The sequence below is a fragment of the Mesoplodon mirus genome, assembly GCF_964341445.2.
Source record: "Mesoplodon mirus genome assembly, chromosome: X".
NCBI classification, from domain to species: Eukaryota; Metazoa; Chordata; class Mammalia; order Artiodactyla; family Ziphiidae; genus Mesoplodon; species Mesoplodon mirus.
In genome coordinates, this window is record NC_138981.1 from 95,162,007 (window position 1) to 95,180,717 (window position 18,711).

Sequence of the window (18,711 nt, forward strand, 5' to 3'; positions counted from 1 at the left end):
GTGCTTATAAATTACCTGCTTCATGATCTGTGGCAGAATCTCTCCGAGGATTGACATCAAGCTTACAGCTCTGGAGTTTACAGTATACTGGTCTGTAGTTTCCTTATTTAAGAAAATTGGGACGCTGCCCATTTGCAGTCCTTTGATATCCCTCCTGTTCTCTCCAATTCCACAGATCCTTCAGGACAGCACCTAATGCAAGGCAGTTCCATTTGCTCTTCTTATAATGTTCTTTTCCCTATAGAGTTGGACATGCATATACATGTTGTTTGGGGAATTTGCGGCACATCCAATGAAAGTGTAATTCCCAACTAACAGTCAAATCCTTCTCTTTGGAGCTACCCAGAACACACCTACCCTCTCTTCCATATGACAGCCCTTCAGAGACTCGAAGACAGTGTGTGACTCTCCTGTGAGTTAAGAGCACCAGCTGAGTCAGACAGACCCGAGTGACAAGCCCAGCTTCACTCCCTCTCAACTGTGGGAGCCAAGGTAAGTTACTTGATTTTATTTTCTCTCTACTTTGGTTCTTTAGCTGATTTATAAAATGGGGGTAAAAACCCCACTTCATTGGTTTATTATGCAATAAATGACGTGATGTATGTAAAGAGATTAACACAGTGCCTGGCAGGGTAAGGACTCAGTAAATGCTAGCCATTTCCCCCCTCGATTTATAAAGAGCTGGGTGGGCATTTTAAGCATCAGGGCTGTTGGGGGAGGGGGCGAGCAAGGGGGTGAGGAGGGTCTCTCCCTCCCTGATTGATCAGGGAAGGTAGAGGACCCTCAAGTAGATCAGGTATTTCTTTAGCCTGAGGTTGTCTCTTTTCTGTTATCTGGGTGCCTGTTTGCTAGGGCTGGGGGAGAGGATATCGTGCAGAATCTCAGTAAAGGTTTATGTTCAAGAGCTGGGAAGCTACTTGTTGACATATTGAACCATCTCTTGTTTATTCTTATTTCCCCCGAGCAGCTAGCCATGCAATCCCCCAAACTCAATTACCTTTTGTGAGGCGGCGGGAGCATGACACCTCGTAGCCGTATTGATCACTGCAGACTGGGCCAGACGTGAGGGATCTGAGATGCTAAGCAGAAGTTTCTGGGCTTTTCCTTCCTTAGTAGGCCTCCCCTCTCTGTGGCTGTAAAGACACTGGCACGAATACAACGGAAGTCTGTGACCCAAATGGGCTGAGACTGCAAGAACTCTCTCTCAGTAGCTGCCTTAGAAGCCGGCTGATGACAAATGGTCACAGTGGACCAGAACTTGAACTCCTGGAGAGCCCAGTGTCAGAATGGTTTTCTAACTGTAGCTCTTTGCATACCCTGGGTTTTGCAAGCAATTGCATGATATGAACTCCAAATGCCATTGCAGCTAGAAAAAGTTTGGAAGGAGACACACCCAACTGTGAACACACTTGAGGGGATGGGGGGTGGGGAAGGTGCAGGACTAGCTTTATGTGTAGGTAGGATTTCAAGTTTTTATCCTGAGAATATATTCCTAGATTACTTGTATAATTGTTAGGCATAAATAGAAGTAGAAAAACAAGAAATTGTTTTTTTGATAATAATAAAAAATAAAAGCAAGTCATTAGAGACAGTTTTCAGAGGTCACTGCTGACCAAGGATCTGAGTGGTGCAAGAATTAAGCCTATTGGGGGAGAAAGATTGCTTGGGTGGGGAGCTGTCAGGGACACTCAGAGAGAGGAGGGGAGAGGGCTAGAGATAGAACCCTAGAGGAACACACCTTTTAAAGAAAGAAAAATATATTTTTTTCTTCTAGTACAAGCAATATGGGTCCATTATGAACAAACGAGAAAATGCAGCTAAGAAAAACAAAAGTAAAAATCCCCTTTAATCCAGTCACTCCGGTATGGCCACTGTTAACATTTTGGTATATATCTTTCCAAACTGTATTTTTTTCTATGCAAAAATATACATATTTATTTCATAAAAATCAGATAATCCTTTTCACTGGCCACTGCAGATGCACCATGATTTGTTTAATCATTAAGTGGATTGGGTTCTAACATTGGCATTTAGGTAATTTCTAAGTTTTTATGGTCATAAACAACACTGCTTCCTAGCTGTGTGACCTTGGGAAAGCTAGCTAACCTCTCTGTGCCTCTGGCGCCTCCTCTGGGAATGAGGGTGATGATAGTACCTACCTCATAGGGTTGTTGTGAGTAACAAATGAGATCTTGCACGTAAAGTGCTTAGCACAGTGCCTGGCACAGTAGATGTTAGCTTTTACTATTAAGTATAATAATAATAATTGTCATTGTTGTTGTTGGGTTCCCTGTGAGTAGTTTTTGCTTTAGGGGAGGGGGAGAGTTACTGGAATTTTTCTTTTTGAGTAGTATACTATAGTGAGTTCTGGAGTCAAACAGAGCTGTATGCTTTTGGTCATGTCAGTTCACTTCACTGAGACTCAGTTTTCTTATTGGTAAATTGAGAGTTAAAAACAGCTGTTAAGATCAAATGAGAGAATGCTTGTAAAACCCTCAGTGTAGTTCTTGGCGTATGGGAAGAGTTCCAAGTCAGTTGGTATTATTACTATTATTATTATCACTATGATGATTCAGCCATTAGTTGGGGTGGGAAGAGGAAGGTGGCACTTGGAATGTTTCTAACCACTTGTCTGTTTACAAAGAGAGGAAATGATTCTTGAATCAGACTGACCCGGGTTCAAATCTGAGCTTTGCCATGTACTAGTTCTGTGACCTTGGTCACAACTTCTCCAAGCCCCTTTCCCCATTTGTAAAAGAATATATATATATATATATATATATATATATATATATATAACTGATTCACTTTGCTGTACACCTGAAACTAACACAACGTTGTAAATCAATTATACTTCAATAAAAAAAGAAAATTGGAAAAAAGAAAATGAAGGAAAAAAATTTCTAAAGCAAAAAAAAAAAGGGGAATGGCGTCAGTGCCTACCTTGCAGGTGTTGCCACGAGGCGCAAAGGATACAAAGCAAGTGTCGTGCGTAGCCCGAGTGCCCAGGTATTGTTGGTTGCTAATTATTGTTGGCTGTTGGAGCATGGGGAGGTTTATAACGACCTGAATGCCTCCCCGCCAGCCCCTAGACTCTGAGTCCCTGGGGAACTGGAACTTCACCTAAAGGCTTTGCCCTATCCAGGGCTCAGGGACCACTTCTGCCCTTAGTATAAGGGTTTGAGGGCTCCTGATTCAGAAGGTTAGAGAGCTCTGGCACACCTTCCTGTTAGTTCTACTCTGACCTCGTGCCCCAGTTCTAGAAAACAAGCTGAAGCCCTGCTTCTATGAACAAGCCCTCACCTGGTATGCTTAAGATATTGGCGTGCTTTTCTTGCCAGCTGTCTGGACACCCTGGAGCCTCGCTGTTGAATTCTAGCCCTGTGGTAGAGTCACTGGTTGCCAGATTTCCCTCCGAGTCTCTGACACCGGGGCCAATTGGCTTTTTAATTGTCGCCATTGCTGGGCTCTCTGAAGCCCCACGGCCCATCCTTCCAAACCGTGGTTTCCCTGCACCCAAACGTCTTTGAACTCTTCTGCCACTGCTCCACTCAGCCTCCAGCCCCGGTTCCCTTCCCTCTAAGCCCTGCCTGCTCTTCCACAGCCCACCGGTGGCAGTGCCTGGCTCCCAGGACGCCAGTGTCTGCGCAGCCGCAGCGGGAACATCTCATTTCCCGAGCTAGGACACTTTCGGTCTCATCTCTTTCTTTGTGTGACTCTCCTCTTTTCTTTGGGACGGCCAGAGGCGGGCAGAGCGAGCTGGTGCAGCTATTGGGGGCGAGGGGAAGCAGGGTGGAGTTGCATAGGCCAAGTGCTATGCACTTCTGGAGCTTCTGGAGGGCTGTCAAGTGAAAGGCGGCCAGAGGCAAATGTCAGAGCCTATATAGAGGCAGGAATCTGGGACCAGAGAGACAGAGCAAGCACTAGCAAGTCAGGAGCAGTGGGGCGGGTGGGCGGGCAGGCTGGCTGGCTGGCGGGCAGGAGGGGGGCGTGGCAGGGGATAGCTAAGGGAGATTGCAGAGAACAGCTGCTGGTATTGGGTCTTACTTTAATGAACTGGCTGGGCATGGGGCATAAGTAAGTTGGCCAGACCAAAAGAGCTAGGGGCGCAAAGGACACACTCCCTCTCTTCTCCCTAACTGGCAAGGTAAGATCTTTCTGGCTTTTGCCTAGTGGGGGACTGTGGCGTGTTCAGGGATTTTTCTAAAGATGGGGGCGGGGGTGGTCATCTATCACTGCCCTTTTGACTCATCTTTCCCATTGCACCAATTGTTAGAGTAACCAAGGTGCCAGCAGGAAGGCCAGTATTTCTTTTACTAAACCCCATCTCGGGGTTGTCCAGGCTGGAGATGGGGCGGGGTGCTGTCTTGGTAATGTGACTGAGTAAGAGGGAGAGAGGACACACAAGGTGGATCATTATAGCACAGTGGAGAAGAGTAGGGGGCTCTGGAGTTGGGTGGACCCGTGAATCCAAGTGACCGCAGGCCAATTATTAAGCCTCTCTGGGCCTGAGTTTTCTCCTTTGTAAGATGAGGATAGGATACTACCAAAATCTCTTAGTGTTGCTGTGAGGACCAAATGATGCACGTAAAGTGCCCAGCAGAGTGCTTGCCAGTGAGCGCACGCTCAAGACATGTTGACTGTTGGCATTTCTCTTGATAGTATTCTCAATATGATTATGGAGGCACACTGCACAAGACTGATGACTTCTGTGACATTGTCCCAAATGAACAAGTGTTCCACTGGGGGTATGGGCGGGCTGTGGGGAGGTATCAACATCGTGTAGTGTGCGTGTTGGTTTCCAAGCTCTGTGCCAAGAAACCCCTTTGGGGGCTGCTTGTGGGAGTGTGCCGGAAGGCTGAGGCTTTGGGATTGCCCACCCACATGTCGTCAGAGAAACTTGAAATCTGTATCTGCTAGAGACTGGGCTTCAGTGAGCCATGATCTAGGACATCAGAGAGATAATTGAATGCGGCCTTAGGGATGCCAAAGGCTAGGCAACCCCGAGGAGGAAGCGATAGTCAAAGACAAACAGTTTTTATTGTCACAGTGCTCTTAGTCTAGCCCCAGCCCCAGTTAACCTGAGAAGTCTGGTAAAATGGGAATAATACTACTATCTCTTATAAGATTCAAACGGGTAATGCTTGCACATCTCTGTGCACTATAGACAGTTTAAAGTTGTGTACAGTTACCTAAAGTATAGTGCCTGGAGCACACTAGGTGGGCAATAAGTGGTAGTAATAGTGGCGATTTTTGTTATTAATAATAAAAATGATAATAAACAGGATTCTCAATTCATGGAATGATGTTCTCAACCATTGATCAGTTAAATGCCTTCCTTTTCCTGAGGAAGGCATTCAGGGCCATCAGAGTAGTAAAATGGGGACTAAACCATTGGCAGGACTCAATGAGCCCAAGGAACTAACGATTATCCTGGGGCAAAGGGCGTTCTCATCCAGGCCTTCCAGTTCCTTGGCTGGCTTGCTAGTGCTGTGGTGGGAGAGAGCAGAGCTCTGGAACCTGCACTTTTCACAGTTTTCCAGCAGGTGGTGCTGCTGTTTCATTTGACCAGGACCTCACGGGCTCTTGGCTGCTGAAGTTGCCCGCATTTATAGCTTTTATAAACTGAGAGGGTGTGCTGTGTGACGCGGTGGGTTGCTTTGAAAAGGATAGGGGTGGAGAGGATATTTGCTCCAGCTTCAAATTTGTTTAATGTTGCACAGCTTCTTTAACTTGATAGGCCCATCTCCGATGCCACATAGCTGGCAACACATAAAAAAAGTCTCCATCGTGGATCATTTGTCTATTTCCCAATCTTCTTGATATTTGCTTTTGACTGCTAAACTTGTTTTCTGTTTACAGATTTTCTTGCCACGTGGGCTTCAGCAGGACCCCTGATATAATTGCTTTAGAGGTTCCCTCCACACTACCCTTTGGCCATGGCAGATATGTCAATACCCTTACATTCACTGCGATTCAGCAATGTGCTGACGGAGGAAAGTGTCGACCCCCAAAACAGGGAGACGACCTGCTCTGGACCAATGATAGAGAACAGAGCAGAGGTCCAAATTCTACATTCTAGTGTCCAGCCTATGGTCTCAAGTTCAGCGTCAGACCCTGGAGGGATGTCCACACAGCTGATGACATCCCCAGCCTTTGACACCATGGCCGTACCTCTAATGGGAGCAGCAAACTCTGGAGCACTGTCCCCACCACTAATGCCAGCCTCAGACTCTGGGACACTGTCCCCATTGTTAATGCCAGCTTCAGATTCAGAGGCACTGTCCCCATTGTTGATACCAACCTCAGACTCTGGGGTGCTGTCCCCATTGCTAATGCCAGCCTCAGATTCTGGGACACTGTCCCCATTGCTGTCCACTTCAGAGTATGGATTAATGTCCCCAGGGCTGATGACAATTCCTGACTTTGGAACAATGTCCACGGCACTGCTGGCAACACCAGATTCTGCAGAAATATCACCACTGGCAATGCCAGCTCCGTCCTCTGAAGCGATGTCCACACCATTGATGCTAGCCCCAGATCCTGGAGAGATCTCCCCACTCCTAATGCCAGATGTGAACCCCGGAGTGATGTCCCCACAGCCAATGCCAGCTCCAGGCTCTGAAGGAGTGTCACCATTGCAAATTACAGACGAAGACACTGAAGCAATGTCTAAAGTGCTAATGACTGCCCTGGCCTCTGGAGAGATCTCTTCACTGCTCATGTCAGGCACAGACTCTGAAGCGATCTCCTCGCTGATAATGTCAGCCCTAACTTCTGGAGCAACGTCCACCCAGCCAACGAGCACCCAAGACTCTGGGGAAATGTCCACCCAGCTAATGTCAGGCCCAGACTCTGGAGTAGTGTCTTCACCACTTATGACAGCTCCAGGCTCCGGAGCAATGTCCTCACTGTTCCTGTCAGTCCCTGATGCTGGAGAAATGCCCACATTGCCAAAGCCAGCCCCAGACGCTGAAGCGATGTCCCCACTGGTAATGATGGCCCTAACCTCTGGAGGGATGCCCACCCAGCTGATGCCAGCCCAAGGCTCTGGAGTGATGTCCCCACGGTTAACACAAAATCTAGACTCTCAAATTGTGTCTAGTCCACCAATGAGAGCAACAGCCTCCGGGGGGATGTCCACACCACCAGTGAGAGCCTCAGACCCTGGAGCAAGGTCGACACCAAGAATGAGAGCCCCAGCCTCTGGAAATGTGTCCACGTTGCTAAAGACTGTCCCAGACTCTGCAGCACTGTCCACCCCACTGATGACGGTTGCAACCTCTGGAGCAAAGTGCACAGAGCAAATGTCAACCACAGCCTCTAGAGTGATGTCCACACAGTTAGCAATGGCTAGAACTTCTGGAGCCACATCCATGGGCTTTATGAAAGTCCCAGCCAATGGGGCGATGTCCACACTGCCAAGTACAGCCCCAGTCTCTGAAACAATGTCTATGCTACAGATGACAGCCTCAGCCTCTGGGTCAGTGTCCACACCGCAAATGAGGGTACCTGTCTCTGGAGCAATGTCTGTGTCACAAAGGAGAGCCACAGCCTCGGGAGTGACAGCTGTACCACAAATGAGAGCCTCTGGAGCCCTGTCCACCCCACGGATGACAGCCAAAGCCTCTGGATCCACGTCCACACTGTTAACGAGAGACACAGCCTCGGCAGTGATGTCCGTGCCCCAGATGAGAGCTATGGCCTCGGGAGCATTGTCCAAGCCACTAACAACATCCAAAGCCGCAGAAGCAATGCTCATGCAGCAAATGACAACTGCAGCTTCTGGAGAGATCTCCACAATGTTAATGAGAGACACAGCTTCTGGAGCCGTGTCCATGCCGCAGATGACAGACACTGCCTCTGCAGCGATGTCCACACCACTAATGACAGCCGCAGCCTCTGGAACTATGTCCATGCCTCTAATGAGAGCCCCAGGCCCTGGAGCCATGCCCATGGCACTAATGAGATCCACAGCCTCTGGAAAGATGCCCAGTCAGCCAATGAGCACCCAAGACTTTGGGGGGATGTCCATGTCACTCAGGAGATCCATGACCTCTGGAGGGATGTCCCTACTGCAGACACAAGCCCCAGCCTCTGAATTGATGTCTACACCAAAAATGAGAGCCCCGGCCTTTGGGGCGGTGTCCACGCCACTGATGAGAGCCTCAGACCCTGGAGAGATGTCCCCAGCACTAACGAGACCCCCAGCTTCTGGAGAGATAGCCACGCCTCTGAGAGCCCCAGCTTATGGAGCAATGTCTACTCCACAAAAGACAGCCACAGCCTCTGGAATGATGTCCAAGCCACAGATGAGGGCTCCAGTCTCTGGAGAGATATCTACATCGCTAATGAGATCCACAGCCTCTGGAGTGATGTCCGTGCCTCAAATGACAGCCGTGGCCTCTGGAGGGGTGTCCATGCCACCGATGAGAGCCCCGACCTCCAGGGCAACATCCACAACGCAAATGATGCCCACGGCTTCTGGAGAGATGTGCATGCTATCAATGCGAGCCCCTGCCTCGGGAGTGATGTCCCCGCCATTATTAAGGGCTCCAGTGTCTGGAATTATACCCATACCCCTAAGGAGACCCTCAGCCTCTGAAGCTGTGTCCACAGAGTTAATGAGAGCTCCAGCCTCTGGAAAGATGTCCACCACACAAACAACAGCTGTGGCCTCTGGAGGGATGTCCAAGCCATTCATTAGAGCCACGGCCTCTGGAACAATGCCCATGCCATTGATGTCAGCCATGGCTTCTGGAGAGATGTCTATGCCACTGATGAAGAGCATGGCCTCTGGGGCAACATGCACACTGCAAAAAAGGGTTGTGGGTTCTGGATCTACTTCCTTGCCACAAATGACATACGCAACCTCCGGAGGGATGTCTGCATCACCGATGAGAGCCTCAGCTTCTGGAGCAACGTCCGCATCGCTTATGAGAGCCTCGGCTTCTGGAATGATGTCCATGCCATTTCTGAGAGCCACAGCCTCTGGGGGGATGTCCATGCCACAAATGGCGGCCACGGCCTCTAGAGGGGTATCCATGCCGCTAATGAGGGCTCCAGTCCCGGGAGCCATGTCCACACCACAAATGGCAACCACAGCCTCTGGAATGATGTCCACTCTGGAAATCAAAGCCACAGACTCTGGGGAAACATCTACCTCTCACATCAATGTCACAGCCTCTGGATCAAAGTCCACACCACGCGTGACTGCCACGACCCCTGAAACAATGAACCAACCACCAGAGGAAGTCCCATCTTTTGGCATGCTGACCCCAGCACTCTGTTACCTCTTAGAAGAACAGGAAGCAGCCCGGGGTTCATGCTCTGTGGAGGAGGAGATGGAGATTGATGAGGAGAAGCAAATGAAGGGATTTTTGAACGATTCAGAGAAAATGGCCTTTCTGGTGTCTCTTCATCTGGGGGCAGCAGAGAGGTGGTCCATCTTGCAGATGGAGGTAGGAAACCCCCTCTCCAATGAAGATAAATCTTTCCTGAGCAGATCCCAGGGCTTATATGACTCCCTATCTGAAATAGACATCCTCAGTGCCGTTCTTTGCCATCCCAAGCAGGGCCAGAAGTCAGTCAGGCAGTATGCCACTGACTTCCTCCTGCTGGCCCGACATTTGTCTTGGTCTGATGCCATTCTGCGGACCAGGTTTCTGGAAGGACTCTCGGAAGCTGTTGCCACTAAAATGGGCCGGATCTTCCTGAAGGTGGCCGGCAGCCTAAAGGAGCTAATAGACAGGTCTCTCTATACCGAGTGCCAGCTGGCTGGAGAGAAGGATTCCCCGGGCAGCTCAAGCCAGGTTCTGCCGTCAGCCTGTAAGCGGAATAACGAGGATGCAATGGAGAATGAACTGAACTCTCAGCAGCAGACCGAGGAGGTAATGATGGGGAAACACACTCAAGGTTTCTGAATAGAAAAATGAGGTAATGATGGCAAAGTCACCCTGCTCCTTTGAGTAGCCTAAGGAAGAGGCTGGGAGAGGCATTGAGCTCCTAGACACTAACCCCCAACCTAGAGTTTCATCAGCGGGCCTGGCTGTGTACTTATTTTGGGTGTATTAACCACATGGAGGAGCCATGCCCTACCCAAGATACAGAGGACCTGGGATGGTTAAAGGTCCAAGTCTTCTGATTCTGAGGGAAATGGCTGGGCTCAGTCCCAACTCTGCACTTATTCCAGGTCCAGTTCTAAAAGAGGGGTCACGTTTTGGGGACTGGGTCCCACCTACAGCCACAGGTGTTATAGGCCCAGGTCACTAGGGAATTTGGCCAGTCTAGTCCTTGATCACATTTTATACAAATAAGGTACACTAGCCAAGTTGCTTGACCTGCTAAGTTACTGAAATTATCCAGGCAGAACCCCACTTGTCATAGTAAGCATGGCTCTTACCTCTGCTGTTTTTGTTTTTTCTCACTCCCAGCATCAGCATGTTCCCAAACGCTGTTACTACCTGAAAGAGCATGGAGACCCTCAAGAGGGTCTGCACGACCACCTTCGACAGAGCACAGGCCATCAGAAGGCCCCCACTAACAAGTAATGCTACCTGGACTCTTCTCCTGTGATATCCAGCTTGGCTGCTAACTTGAGGACTGGTTCCTGGACCCATTCCATTCAATTACATCATTAAACCTTGTGGCCTTCCCCCTTCAGCATCCCCCTCCAGGCGCATCCCACCCTATCTCCCACTTGGCTGACTTGACCTTCTCTTTCACCCCACATGCCTTTGACCTGCCCCAACAATCAGAGCGTGGACTTCAAGAGTGTTTGGCATATGAGGTTCTGAACTCCCATTACCACCGAGGCCAGTCCTAGTTCCTGGTCCAGGGAGAAGTCTAGGCAGGAGAAACCGTGTCCTACCTCAAAAACACCTTAGAATGTCTTGCCACGTGTCATCAGGCAAACTTGAGGAAGCCCTGGTCCCATTTCACCTGGCAGGGGAGCCTATAAGGAGAGTGATGCCCACTCCAATACCATCCTTTTCATCCAGTAGACTTGTCCCTATATGCCCCAACTCCTAGCACCTAAAATGGGTCTCCAGGGCCCTTGCCCTGTCTATAATCTCCATCCTGAACCATTCGTTTTGACCCATAGTAGTAATCTTAGTAATGGCTAACATTTATTGATTATGTGTTGTGTGACAGTTACTGGCTAAACTCTTGACAAGCATCATCTCACCACGTTCTTACCATAACCCGACTTGTTCTTGTGTTGTCAACTTCTTGCGTCTTGAGCTATTGTCAGTGGCTGTTGTCTTGTCCCTCAGTGTCAAATCTCTAGCTCTGACATTTGGGTGACCCCTCAGTTGTTAATTGCCCTCACTCCCCCTTGGCTATTGTGCTTTGTGGCCAGCCCTCTTGATAAAGATCTTGGTCTTTAAACAGGCATAGATAGTTAGAGCATAATATGAGCAGTGTTTGCCTTAAGGTGGTGGGATTATGGGTGTTTTAATTTTCTTCTTTCTACTTCTCTGTACTTTCCTGATTCTCTACAGTAAGCATGTATTACATTTGTAATCATAAAAGTAAATAAAGTCCATTTATGAAAAAAAAAAGAATTAACTGTGGCTAACAGAATTTGATTTGTTGAGTCCTTCATTCAATCAATATTTATTATCTAACATGTGCCAGCCACTGTTTTGGGGACAGACAGATAAGAACCTTGATCAAATGAAAACTTCATTCCAATGGAAGAGGGAGACAAACAATAAGCAAGAAAACGCATATGTAAGATAGGTTGAAATCATGGTGAAGGCTATAAAGACAAGAAATAAGAATAATGGGGAATTTGATACTAACAGAGCCATTTTATTTATTCAAAATAGTCCATGTAATTGGTTTACTCAAAGATCTTTTAAAAACAGTAGGAGTGACATGATTAGAAACATATTTTAGAAAGCTAACTTGGCAACAGTTTGGATGTCGGATAGGGAAAGGGTCAGAGAGCAGTTACGAGCCCCCTACTGCAATAGTACAGGTGACTGACTCATTAGGTGACTCAATCTAGGGCCAGGGCAGTGGGGATGGAAAGAGAAGGACAGAGACGAAATTCTTTCTGAGGATTCAAGTCCACTGATCCATTACCCTAAACACTGGGTCTGATTCCAGGAAGAGGAAAATGATGCTCAGAAAAAAACAAAGATTAGCAGACAAATTGGCAGCCCCATGGTGATATAGATAAGAATCTGGCTCTGCGGGCTGCCTGAGGATGCATCAATCACCAGTGCTGTTGCCTTGGGGGAAAAAGAGGGTGCCATTAGTTGGGAAAACCAAATTCTAGGTGGTAGGCCTCTGGGGACCCATTTTTCCCCTCTTCTCTGACCCTGTTGCCTCACACCTGGTCCAGTCCAGGCCCAAGCGGACTTCTGATCTCCCTGTTCAGACAGAGTTGCTCTTAGCTCAGGAAGGTGCTGTTGACTTTACTCCCTACTGAAAAAGAAATTGATGAAACAGAATCACAATCTGAGTCTAGAAAATATATACGGGAAGGAAAATGTCTTAAAAATGAAGCTAATTTTCTGATAACCACAATAATGGAGAACCATCGCAATTCTTTGCTTTATTTCTCTCCCCAGTCATTTTTCTTCCCTTTGCTTTTGCCTTTCCTCTCCTTTAAGCTAACGTCACTAGAGATAAATGGAATAAATGAAGCCCAATCACACACACCCTGCCAGTGCCCTGTCCCTGCTCTTCTGCCCACCTCAAAGTTATAATTAGAAATGACCACTCAGCATCTACATGGAGCTGGCTATCATATGCCCAAGTACTTAAGACAATTTCATCTGCTGTAAAATGGTGTTTCAAGTTTCTCCAGGCCCCACTGGCCCATGGGTAAAAATAAGGTCCCATAAGCAGTAAAAACTTGGATGTCACTGACCCCGTGCCCACCTGTGTTACAGGACCTCAGTCCCTTGAAGATTTCCTCCTCTTATTTGTGGAAGACCCCGACAGTCTCCCATATTTTGATAGTCCTCTCCTGTTCCTCCATTCCTACCCTGCCTCGGTGGAGGTTGACTGCCCACATGGCTACGCAAGGGCAGCCGCCCCGCCCCGCCCCAGCTGCTGGTGGGTGCCTCTGGCTGTGGGAACACGGAGGCCCCTGAAGGGGTGGGACGTGGATTCTGCAAATCCACAAAGGGCCTAAACGTTGCTGCCTTCCCTTCAGCTTTGGCTGAAGCCGCTGATGGGTTCATTGGTGTTGGGAGTCAGGGTGATAATTCCCCTCCTCATACTGTGCCACACTTTGTCACCTGGACACCGAAACCATACTGCTTCTGCCCTGTACCTCAGTGAGGCCCACGTGAGAAGAGGGGCTTCAGTTTCTTCCTGCAGCAAACTCTCCCCTGCTGCCCCTGCCCCCATTGCCCTGGCTCAGACTTTCAGACTGAGTTCCTGTGTCTGGAGAACAAAAGCCATCAAGTCCTCCATTTGGACCCCACTTTCAGCCCCTGTTTCCGTATCTCTAGCCCTGCCCCTTAAGGCACTGGAAGTCCGCAGATCTCATCAAAACCATTATCCTCCAGGTGAATAGATGCCAGGGACTCTCTCCAAATGCCCAGTTGTAGGGTCCAGGTGGGGAGCAAATGTCACCCTGTCCTGGTCCTCTCTCCTTCTGCCATTCTCTCCACCATCACCTGGTCTCTGTCTCTGCCCCTCAGGGACCAATAGTGTATAGACCCTTCTCCTGAAGGTCACTTCCTCCATGAAAGTATAGGCTCGGGCTGTCATTGAATGACTGATGCTTCAGACAGTTTCCAAACATTTCTGAGTCTCACATTGGGATCACCTGAGATCTTATTACCCTTAAACCTAAGCTCGGCCCTGAGGAGGTTGGGAAGTGGGTGGGTTAGGGCTAGTTGGGACATATTCAGCATCCAGTCTCTTCAGGGGTGTTATTTAAACTGTGGGGGAAGATCTAAAAGTAAATCCTTGGCTAAAGACTGGCATAAGCCACAGTTTAATATTGCCATCTATGGAGCATTTATCAGGAGTCCAAGCTCTGGACTAACTGCTTTATCTGGATTATCCTATGTAATCTTCAAAATGACCATGTGAAGTGGGTGTTCTCATTGATCCAATTTTATTTTATTCTTTTACCAAGAATCTCCGGCACAGAGAAGTTAAGTAACTTCTAAAGGCTAAAAATGAGCAGGGCTGGGATTTGAACACATGCAGTCTGACCCCAGAGCCCCCATATGCAACCACTCCATTATATAGGCATGGCTTCATTACTCAGAGCCAGATGGCCACTGTGAAGACTTACCCTGTTACCCTGAACAAATTTGCCTCTCAATAGCAGCCAACATTTGAAGCTCATAAAGTCTGAGGCCTGAGCAAAAATGGCCCTGCTTTCCCCCTTCCCTATCTTAGATCCAGATGTGAGTCCTCCTGAGAGTATTTAGAAAAAGTCTTTAATATTCAAGGAAAAGAATCAATCATTGTGGGATGTTACTGAACTCGGGAGGTTCTGCCCAGGGGCTAGCTGCAGCCCCAAAGTAGAGCAACCTCTGTTCTAGGCTCTAGCCAGAGAAGGAAGGTAAGATTCTCCCTTGGGCATCTTCCCACAGAGAAAAAAATGCATCTTGGGCCCGAGCATCTCTGAAAGTGGAAGGGATTTCTGTGGTTACACCAAGAGCTGGCTTTTCTTTCTCAGTACTTATTTCCCCCTCTTTGTCACTCTTCTCTCAAGAAAGGGGGGAAGTGGGTAAGGAAGGAAGACGATCAATCATTTAGATACTCCATATCCCTGGCTTCCAATGCCATCCTCTTCTGCCTTCCCTTACCCCTGCCTTGGAAAGTGATCCTAGATCTAACACTGGTGTTTAATGTATTCACATTAAAAAAAGGCACCAGACACTTCTGGTTTAAGCAACTTGATAGAGAGAAATTGGAGTAGCTGCTCCCATTATAAACTCAAAGAACTGCTGGATAAAGTGTGGGGGGAAATTCACAGCTGGGCCTGAAATAAAGAAAGGAAAATCACCAGGGGCAAAAAGACAAAGAGGGATCTTAATGGCAGACCAATAAGCTCTGGAGCCCTCCAGGGTGAATGTGGTAGAGCCAGAAGAGATATAGGCTAGCTGACAATAGAATATTTACATAGCACTTGAGCAGCAAAACTGTGAACTTCTAATTCTATACACTGCTCAACTATCACTTGAGAGTCAGTATGAAATGCAGACATTTTCCAAGAAAGACTGAGTCAATTCACCATTCATATGAAACGTGCTGCCCTTAGAGCTGGACTGGGCTTGGGGAAGCTGGCAAGATTTAAAAAGAAAAAAAAAAAAAAAACTCTTACACTTTGACAATCTTTGCTGAGAATTTTACTGGTCTAAGCACTGATGTATAAATGGGTACTGGACAGACTGACCCTGGCTTTCCCACAATATCCTCTAGTATCTTCTTTTATAATTTATTATTTTTCTGGTCAGAGCTTTATTGAGCTGTAATTCACATACCGATAATTCGCCCATTTAAAGTGTACAATTCAATTTTTTCTAGTATATTCACATAGTTGTGCAACCATAGTCACAATCTAATTTTATTTTATTTTATATTTTACCACAATCTAATTTTAGAACATTCTCATCACCTCAAAAAGAAACCCTGTACCCATTAAGCAGTCACTTCTCATTCCCCCTGCCCCCCAGCTCCTGGAAACCACTAATCTATTTTCTGTATCTATAGCTTTACCTATTCTGGACTTTTTCTACAAGTGGGACCACATATTAGATGTGCCCATTTGTGTCTGGCTTCTTTCATTTAGCATAATGTTTTCAAGGTCCATCCATGTTGTAGCATGTGTCAGTACTCATTTCTTTTTCTAGCTGAATAATATTCCATTGTATGGACATACAACATTTTGTTTATACGTTCATCAGTTGATGGACAATTTGGTTGTTTCCACCTTTTGGCTATTATGAATACTGCTGCTATGAACAGTCTTGTACAAGTTTTTTGTGAACATACATTTTCATTTCTGTTGGGTACATACATAGTATTAAAATTGCTGGAGCATGTGATAATTCTATGTTTAACCATCTGAGGAATGCCAAACTGTCTTCCAAAGTGGTTGCACCATTTTTACATCCCCGTCAGCAGGATATGAAAGATCCAAGTTCTCCACATCCTCACCAACACTTGTTATTACCTATTTTGATTATAGCCATTCTAGTGGGTATCTCACTGTGGTTTTGAATTGCATCTCCCTGATGGCTAACGATATTGAGCTTCCCTCCAATATATTTTTATTACAAACTCAACTATCTTACAACATATTACCATAAGTACTGTTAGAGGCTTCACTTTTTAAGAGTATTCTGGGAGAAGCTACTTCTTCCCTTGCTCTCCAGTCCACCCTAACAATGCTATTGCCCCAAACCTTTTCAGGATTTTGAGGGGTGATTAGAAAGGCAAATTCTCATGGTCCTTCCCAGATCCATTAACTACTTTCTTTCGACTGCTGCCTTCTGTAACAAAGATTGCCTCAGAACAAAGCTGAGTATGGGTTTGTATTTTGGGGTTTGCTGGAGGCCCAGAAGCCCTGGCTCAAAAGAAAATTCCCAGAGAAATGTGGCCTCTTTCCTGTGGATTCTTCCTCCTTCAACCCCAAACTAAAATAACCCAAAGAAATAATTCAGTTGTGGTCATTCACTGGGCTAAGACCCTCTTATTCTGACACCACTCAGATTTTCTCCATAACCCAGCTCACCGAAAGTTACCATCCTCTACCCTGAGAGAAAGGGAGAGAGAAAGAGGGAGAGGGAAAGGGACAGAGAGAAAGAGAGAATAAAATAAAATGAAGGGCTTCCTTGGTGGCACAGTGGTTAAGAATCTGCCTGCCAATGCAGGGGACACGGGTTCGAGCCCTGGTCCGGGAAGATCCCACATGTCCCGGAGCAACTAAGCCTGTGTGGTACAGCTACGGAGCCCGCACTCTAGAGCCTGCGAGCTACAACTACTGAAGCCCGCGCGCCTAGAGCCTGTGCTCTGCAACAAGAGAAGCCACCGCAATGAGAAGCCCGCACACCACAATGAAGAGTAGCCCCCGCTCACCACAACCAGAGAAAGCCCACGCACCGCAATGAAGATCCAATGCAGCCAAAAATAAATAAACAAATTTATTTTTAAAAAGGTAAAGAAAAACAAAACAAAATGAAAATCTGCATTGCAATTCCAGCTGTGCCAGTCAAGGACAGCCTGTGTGACCTTGGGCAAGTCACTTGATCATTCTGGACCTCAGTAACCTCATCTTTATGGTTGTTCAGTTCTCATTAGGGAACCAGACAAGAGGATAACTCCTTTCCAGTTTGGACATGCTCCGGAAGTAGGAAGGTGTCTAAGTGGCCTAGTGAGACAACTGCTGGGGTGGAAGCCCAGTCTGAGCCATTGCTAGAGGGCAGCATTGTATCAGCAATTATTCTAATGACACTGGCTGAGGTGTGGTCGCCTTAGAATTCTTTAATCCAAAAATGTAATCTTTTCCTTTCCCAGAAATGGCATTCTTACAAAAGGAAGCTATTTTATGGAAATCCACATAGAAATCAGAGAGAGAAGAGTATGTCTGACTTTCTGCAAGTTTCATTGTCCATTAACAAAATAAGATTGAAAAGAAAGATTGTGCATTTTAATTTTTAGTTAAACCTGTTTACTTTTGGTCTCATTTGGATACAGTGGCACAAATATCTTTTCCTCTTTGAAGATTCCACCAGCACCACGAAGGAAGTGTTCAGATTTATTTGGAACTTCTTCCAAAGGTTTGGTTCACGGATTCAGTGACAGAATTTCTTACTAGGGCATTTATTATTTTCAGTCTCTTCCTTCCTTGGCTGATATTTATCACAACCCCAAAATGGAATACTTAGGAACTGGATTTGTTATAAAGAATCATCCATAAGTTTGCCACTAAATCTTTTGATTCCTTGCTATATTTCACAGTGGCTAAGTTTCTGAATGTCTAGGTGACATCCCAAGCCACCTGTCTGGGGCAAAAAACGTATATGGCTGCAATAACTGTTCAAACCATCTATTTCTATCTGTGTCTCTTTCAGCTATTGCAGGTTCTTCTTTGGTTCTCTATGAGGTCATGCGCCTCTCCCAACCTCATTGCACACACATTTTGTCTAAGATCATTAGGGATTGTCTCCTTGTGATGTGCTGATATAGTTCTCTCATAATTCATTAAGGGAAAGAATAAAATGGATGCATTGCAGCTCTTATAGCAGTGGTGGTAGATACATTTCCACTTACATGTTTACTCCAATTATTTGGTAGTAGCTGCTTAGAGCATTGTTGAGAAGGATTCTTGTCATATTTGGAATCCATAAGAAAGAGAGCAAATGAACAATTCATTAGTAATGTCTGCTAAGAACAGGGGTGTGGGTATACAAATCGAGAAAATTGCCATCCTTAAGATAATTCATGCAAATGGCTTTACTTTATTATTAATAATGATAATAATAAGGAAAATAATATTTTAATAGCAAAGTAGGGTATTATTGAAAGGGAACTGGGATATCTCAAAACACATCCAGGCTATGGCTTGTCCTGGTTGGGAGGGTGTAGCTGATCCTCAAGAACTCTTAGAATCAGAGACCTGAATGCCACCAGTATTCTTGGTTTTTATCATTGCTTTTCATGTTTGCATCTCTCTGTATATTGACTTACTCCTTTCTTCTCTGTAGGCTGGCTTTCTCCCCA

At 46.6% G+C, this 18,711-nt stretch overlaps 1 protein-coding gene across 1 annotated transcript; it reads left to right on the forward strand.

Moving 5' to 3' along the window:
* Positions 1-451: 451 nt before the first annotated feature.
* RTL9 (retrotransposon Gag like 9) lies at positions 452-10,606 on the forward strand. The gene is made up of 3 exons (XM_082610297.1): positions 452-492; positions 5,863-9,890; positions 10,434-10,606. The coding sequence occupies exons 2-3, from the start codon at positions 5,940-5,942 to the stop codon at positions 10,548-10,550; spliced, it is 4,068 nt and encodes a 1,355-aa protein (XP_082466423.1). The 5' UTR covers positions 452-492; positions 5,863-5,939; the 3' UTR covers positions 10,551-10,606.
* Positions 10,607-18,711: the final 8,105 nt, after the last annotated feature.